Source organism: Musca autumnalis, unplaced genomic scaffold, assembly GCF_047663935.1.
Source record: "Musca autumnalis isolate F117 unplaced genomic scaffold, ASM4766393v1 scaffold_1, whole genome shotgun sequence".
NCBI classification, from domain to species: Eukaryota; Metazoa; Arthropoda; class Insecta; order Diptera; family Muscidae; genus Musca; species Musca autumnalis.
This window is the reverse complement of record NW_027411644.1, coordinates 284,142,153-284,149,928: the sequence shown is the minus strand read 5'-3', so window position 1 is coordinate 284,149,928 and position 7,776 is coordinate 284,142,153. Positions and strand designations below refer to the sequence as shown.

The window sequence follows — 7,776 nt, the reverse complement described above, 5'->3', positions numbered from 1 at the left end:
TCATCACACATATTAGTCGAGGACCTAACCAGAGAAAGCCGTGTGATAGAACAGTGATGGTGGCGCTTGACTTATCAAAAGTCGTTGATACTGTCAAGCACTCCACACTCTTTGGGAGGACGTTAAGCAGACTACCCTCCGGTCGAGTTTGAAACGTTGGATAATCAATTACATGTCATGACGTCAGTCTTACGAGGACTTCAGTAACAAGAAGCAGAAGTCCCGTAGAGTGAAACAGGGAGTTACTCAATGTAGAGTGATATCTCTGGAACTTTTTAACCTATACCTCTCATCTATTCCGGCCTCCTCCAGATGGCATTGAGATCGTAGGGTATGCGGATGATTGTAAGTACCTTCCCTGATGTCATTTTGCGCAAGGCTGATCTCCTTTTTAAATGATCTTACTACACCAAGAATATGCAAATATCTTCCACTAAATATACGGCCATTCTGTTCATCATATGGACTTCAGAGGTAAGAACAAAGTTGAATGTCATGGTTGATGGCAGCAGAATTTCAATCACAAGCCATTCGACTGCATGTTCACAGCTATTTGTGACAAGCTGAGATGTAAATCAAGGTCCTCAAGTCCGTAGCCGACCGTAATTAAGGTGTAGTTAAAGAAACCTTGTTAACCACATACAAGGCGATGGGTCGGTCTGTGGTAAGCTATGCGGCACCAATAGGGTCTGCGAATATAAGTGCAATGGGATTAAAAAATATTCAATTCTATCAGAATGCCGCCCTGAGAATTGCAACAGGGTGCCTCCTCATGTTTTCAGTAGACCATATAAATGAGGAGACGAACATTCTTCCAGCACTTCCTCGGGTGCTACCTTGAGAAGGCATCTTCTTGATCTGGAAAGAGAGCTCCAACGTTACAAAAAAGAACCCCTTAGATCAACAAGCCTATCATATAGGTTTAAATAGCTTTCACACGGATGTCTTCGGAGAACATCCGTCTTCTATCGCAGTTGTAGAGCGTCAGTTGTCACGACAAACCAAACAGTGTGAATATAGTCCTCGAAGATCATCCACCACCCGTGGCAGCGGAAGAACAGCAGCTGCCAAGACAAACGAGAGTCGTGTTGGCGCAACTTAGATCTGGTTGGTGCAGCCGCCTCAATTCTTACTGGGCCAGGATTGACGGCACGCGGAATATCTGCCCAGCATGTGGCACCGGTCCGCATACTACGCAGCACCTGTTTAACTGCCCAGCCAACCCGACTGACTTAACTCCTCTCTATCTTTGGACTAATCCAATTCAGGCGTCCTTTCTGAGCTTGGAGCTGGAGGCAGAGCCGAATCAATAAATAAAGATTTACATGTACTTGTAGAAGCTGCTACAACAACAACAAACTAAAGTAGTTTTGGATGGTGCAGCCGTCTGAATTCCTATAGGACAAGGATCGATGACACCGTCCAAAACGTCTGCCCAGCATGTGACACAGGTCCGCAACTTTTCAACTCTATTAACTCCACTCTCAAAATGGACCATATGTAGTATTTCCTGAACTTGGAGTTCAGACATATGCAAGCATATAGAAACTGCTACAACAATTACAACAACAAATAAAGCTTCAAAATGATCTTCGAACTGTTCTTAGACTGCACTGAAATACAATTTTTGAAATTTTGGGACGGAGATTTCCGAAGGAGTTGTCCGATGGAACTTGACGTACGTTTGTTTTGTGTTCATACATTTTACGTCAAATAAATCGTAGTAGAACTGTTTATCATGACAAAAAACTCTAATATAAACGTAGTCTTAAATTCGTAAAAATTGCGCTAACCAAGTCCTGCTCACAAAAATTTAAGGCCACACATTTTTCTTTTTAAAAAATTGCATTTAAAATTTATTTATTTATTTATACAAAAATACAATAACAGTATATACTAAAAATTATACAGATATATAGGAATTCAGTTCAGGAAACAGTTCGTTGCAATGATCCGGTCCGATAATTGCCAGCATTTAAGTCGTAGTTAAAACATTCACAGTAGTTCCGAGCAGCATCTTATTGTGGAAGACGTTTCACTTTATCCTCGTGATAAATGAGTGTGTCCTTTACACTAACATTGGGTAGGTTTAACAATTTCTGGAAATCAATAAGGTCACGATCCATGGGATAAATCAAGGGAAGGTCATCTAAAAGAAGAGCATCAAAACCAAAACGGGTATTTACATCACGACGACGTTCGTCGGACATTATTCTCATTGCTTGAATGTTGTCATCGACAGGTGTGATGATAACCAGTAACTGCATGGCAAGACCCTCAACACGACCACGTGGTATCAGAAGACGATGAGGCAAAAGGGTTGTTTGGCCAAACAAAGGATTCATGGTTAAATCAACATTACCTTCCATGGCACGCATAACACGTTCATATAATTCCGAGTAGGTAGTGACATCACGTCCCGTCCAGGTTATGTCACGGGATTTACGTTTAATGACATTGCGGCCAATTGTCAAATCCACATCAACAATATCTACAAGTAGGGCATTTCGGCGTTGTTCTTCGGGAGTCATCACACGGCCCAAGGCATCAAATTTGGGTACCATTAGAGTGCGTACAACAACACGCTGATTACGTTGTGAGGTGAGATCAAGATTAATGGCAAATGATTTGTGGTTGAGTCGAGGCATACGACCAATAACAGTTCGTTGAGATTTTTCTAAACCACGATCCCTTGTATTGAGCAGATTTGTTAGATCCACATCAACTTCTTCCACATAGGTACGGAAATCATCCACTTTCACATTGTTAATGGTCACTCCATCAAAGGCAATTTCATCCAAATTCCGTGGTCTTCTTAGCTGTTGAATTTGTCGATCAATGGTATTGATTGTGAAACGTAGCAGCAGTTGGGTAATGGGAGTCTCAAGAATTTTGGATATTTGACCACCCTCTACATATTCCGAGAGATTAACAATTTCCTGTAAGATTTCATTTAAAATCAAACGGTCGATTTCTCGAATAATGATTTCATCATCTAGTCCCAGTTTGTTGTAGTGCAGCTGACGTTCACTAAGATGTGTTATGGTCTGTTCAAGGGTTGTCTCAAGACGTTTGGAAATTTCTTGCATTTTTTCAATAACCACGGCTCTTGTGCGTTCATCCAAATGGAAATCTTCCAACAAAGTTAAATCGAAGTTGTCCAAACGACCTCCTTGGATTCTGTTCACATCGTAATTCAAGTTGTCCATTCGATTTATTTGACCGATTCCTCGCATAACATCCACAATGTTGTTACTACCTTGGATAGTACGTTGCCTCGTCAACATTTGGTCCCTTACATTGTCCACCACTGAATGGCCAAGATTTTCCCTTACATCCACATTGTTGGTATTTTTCAACAGACTGACCCGGCCAACATTTTGTTTTTGTGAGATATGTTCAACATTTAGACGTGCCACTAACTGTTGCAAGTGATGCAAAATTAATTGACCCATGCGTTGTCGTCTATCATCACCGGTCGTTCGATCAATACTGCGTGGCATACGTCGTACTTCATCAGTCCGTTCGCCTTGCATAATCTCATTCAGGGGGACATTACGAGTTTTACTGTTGAGTAAATTTAATCTTCTGCCGCTGACATGTAGCAAACGGTCATCATCCACGGATGTAGTGGTTAAGTCATTGTCGTAGTTTCTACGATACATCACATTGTCTTCTCTATCCACTCGGAGATTTCGATTCATTTCTACGTTTCTATCCATATCAAGATTTCTCTTCAATAGAAGATCTTCGTCCCTTTCACGATTTTGCACATCGATATTTCTATCCATACCAAAATTTCTCTTCATTCCCAAAAATCTATTTGCCTGAAAATCTCTTTCTATTTCAAGATTTCTATCCCTTTGCACTCGGTTAACATCGTACTTTGTATTCGTGTCGCGATTCAAAATACCTCTTTTACCATAAAGCAGACCGAGTTTTGTGCTGCCAACATGTTCCCGATTCAGTCGCGTCAGTTCATCATCATCATCATCAATATTTAGGCGTCTATTCACGTCAAAATTTCTCTCAATACCAAGATTTCTATTCACTCCGACATCTTCAGTCATATCGCGATTCAAAATACCTTCATAACCCTTTTTTCCGTTAAGTAAATTTAGTCTGCTACTACCAACATATCCCCGATTTTTTCGCATCAGTTCATCATCATCGTTGTCTAGGCGTCTAATTGGTATATCTTGATTCATTCGTATATCATTGTCACGACGAGTCTCACGTACATCCATATCGCGTCTGAATGGTAAATTCTGTTGAAAGAAATATTTATAGAGACGTTTTAAGATACATATATTGGATAGATAATAAAATAGATAAATTATCTAAGATATTTGGATAATGTAGATGCATTATCCACATTGTTTGCATGACGTAGATAATCCACATTTTTTTTGATGGTGCAGATACCTTATCTATCCTGTTTGAATGGTGTAGATACATAATCCACATTGTATGGATAAAGTATATACATATATTATCCACACTGTTTTGATGGTGTAGATACATTATGCACATTGTTAGGATGGTGTAGATAAATTATCCACATTGTAAGGATAGTGTGGATACGTTATCTAAATTCTTTGGAAGGTGTAGATACATTATCCACATTTTTAGGATGGCGTGGATACATTATCCACATTGTAAGGATGATGCAGATAGATTATCTAGCCTGTTTGGATGGTATACATATATACATAATCATCCTAATTTGCATTGTTTGAATGACATAGATACATTATCTACATTGTTTGGATGGTGTAGATACATTATCGACATTGTAAGGGTAATGTGGATACGTTATCTACATTCTTTGGAAGGTTTAGATACATTATCCACATTGTTAAGATGGCGTATATGCATTATCTACATCGCATAGATGGCACAGAAACATTATCTAGACTGTTTGGATGGTGCAGATGCATTATCCACATTGTTAGGATGGTGCAGATACGTCATACAGCCAGTTTGGATGGTGTATGTACATAATCCACATTATTTGGATAAAGTAGATACATTATCCACACTGTTAGGATGGTGTACACACATAGTTTGGATAAAATAGATACATTATCCACACTATTTGGATGGTGTATATACATTATCCACATTGTAAGGATGGTGTGGATATGTTATCTACATTCTTTGGATGGTGCAGATACATTATCCACATTGTTTGGACACAATATCCTCTTTGTCAGGATAGAGTTGTTTATATATCCAACTTACCATTTCTCCTCGGTTCACTATATCATCCCGTCTTAGAGGTTCCACCCTATCACGATTTTTAAACATCACATCCTCATCTTCATAGCGTCTTACTGGTTCCACTCGATCCAGTATATTTCTTTCACGATTCAGGAATATTGATCGCCGCCCCAAGTCTTGTTCTTCATTCGTAATCACATCACGATCCAAATTCTTCATTGCACGCGACTGTTCCACAACCAGTTCATCCAGTAAAATATTAAGGAATGATCTCAAACCAATATCTTCCGATAAGTGACCTTGGCTATTACCCATGGGAATAATACGCAGTGACATGTTCTCTTTGTTTTGATCGAACATAATCAGACGATTGCCACCCATGGCGGCTGCCTTTTGCATAGCCAATTGTTGATGCAGATCACGCCATGGCAACCACATTTGGGACTTATCAAAGATACCAACTCCATTACCACCGAAAAATGGATTGAAATTTTGTTTGGCATTGCGACGCAATTGAATAAGATCGAATAGGCCGGGACGCAGGGACACATCATTTTTAGCAACCATTCCAATTTGGTTAGTATCTCTTTCCAAATTCTCCACAGTGCGTATCACAGAATCGTCGAGGTAATATCTGGGTAAAATTTCATAAAGAGCTGGAACAATTAACATCTCAGTATCGGCACGATCTTGCAGGGCCAATGTTAGGGCATTTACAAAGAGCACGGGATTAACATAGCGACGAGCATAAACCGCCAACTTTTGCAGCATTTGGAAATCACGGCAACGAACAAATAGACGATAGAGTCCTAGAAGTTGGCGTATATGCACTTCATTGGTATAGGAACACAGTACGTTGCGGTCTAGGATGCGATTGTTACGTATCAAATCCAACACCATTAGCATATCATCGTCAAGGGGCTGTAAGGAAGGAAGTATTGTAAGGATTAAAATATTTCATAGCAAATGCTTTGCAAATGCTTTGCAAATGCTGACACTCAACGGACCGATTGTGTCGCGGCCTTTAACGCCCTAAAACAACAACCACATGAAAATATCATAAAGTGATGCCAAGTTTTTTCTTGAAGTTTTCATGGGGTTGTTGCATTCAGACGCTCAACGGACCGATTTCGGTTGGTGCATGAGGATCTTCAATACATAAAATACCTCTGAAGGCCGCGGTTCATACGGTCCGATGAGTCGCAGCCTTTAAGGATATGTTTTCAGCTTAGGGGTCCAAAAACATAAGGTCCGTTGTGAGACGCGTAGCGCGTTGAAAACAACAACAACCACATGAAAAATGTGTAAATGATACCAAGTTTGTTCTCGAAGTCTTTATGTGGTTGTTGTATCGGGACACTCAACGGACCGCATGTATTTGGCCCTTAAGAGATCTTCCATTTATAAATGGGTTTTTATGGAAGACCACTGTGCCATTTCGTCAATTCCACTTACCCCCATATACATGTTTTCATCGGTAACACCATCGATATTAATCTCCAAGAGGAGGCGATCTTCCAATGGCAACTCAACTTGTCGGAGTATGTCTAGAATGAATTTCTGACGAAGTAATTCATCTCTGGACATGGTATACAGACGGCCAATGCCTACATGAAACATTGCAAAGTATGGGGAAAGAATAATTAGAACTTTCATGAAAAATATAAAACAAAAAGTATTCTCTTACCATTTTGTGATCCTTGAACTACATTTAAATTTAGCCTTGGACGATCGATAATCACACCAGCGGCGGCAAAGCCGACTATGCACAAAATTACTAAAATATTCCTCATCTTCTCGCTTTACTATAGGGAGCCCACAACTCAAACGTTGTAAACACTTGAAGTGACTACATTTCTGAGCTGTCGAAATTTCCTATTTATACCCTGCGACTACTGACTAGTCCATAGAGTATCATCTTCGAAAATTGTTATCATCATCAGGTTAACTACCATATTATGTTTTTGGCAATCGTGGAAGATTTTTTTATTACTGTTTTCGATTGATCTGCATTACTACAGTATTTACGACAGTGATAAGCAGCAACGATTTCGATTGCATTTCCCCCATTCCCAGTTGTTAAATGCGCTACAATGAACAATGAATTGATAATTTTGACAATTACAGACGTGCAAAAAGTTAAATCGTATCCCTTTTAGGTTAGGTTGAGAAGATGGGCGATGAGGAGGTTATATCTACATTTATTATTTACTAGCAAAGCCCTGTCCACTTTGCTGACCCGTCGTAATTAGTTTTATTGACAATTTTTTATGGACTTTATGCTTGACAATTCAAAAATAGATATTTTCTACTTCACTTCTTCGGTCCATTGTCATTGGATTTTAAACCTTTCTTTTCTCTTATGGACTTTGTCGAATTTTGTGCCCATTGATGCTGCTTATGGGGTCCCACCTTCGAAGTTTAGTAAAAAATAACAAAAAGCTTGGAGGCAAAGGAATGTTGACAGGAAAATTGATTGACAAGCTCACTGTCTACTATGGACTTGCAATTCGACACCATTTGAATTCAATTCACGATATGCATGAGGCAATA

At 39.5% G+C, this 7,776-nt stretch overlaps 1 protein-coding gene across 1 annotated transcript; it reads right to left on the bottom strand.

Moving 5' to 3' along the window:
* Window positions 1–1,826: 1,826 nt before the first annotated feature.
* On the bottom strand, window positions 1,827–7,076 carry LOC141389653 (fat-body protein 1-like). Its single transcript, XM_073961492.1, has 4 exons — window positions 6,911–7,076; window positions 6,679–6,830; window positions 5,245–6,144; window positions 1,827–4,268 (listed from the first exon to the last, which is right to left on the bottom strand). The coding sequence occupies exons 1-4, from the start codon at window positions 7,014–7,016 to the stop codon at window positions 2,019–2,021; spliced, it is 3,408 nt and encodes a 1,135-aa protein (XP_073817593.1). The 5' UTR covers window positions 7,017–7,076; the 3' UTR covers window positions 1,827–2,018.
* Window positions 7,077–7,776: the final 700 nt, after the last annotated feature.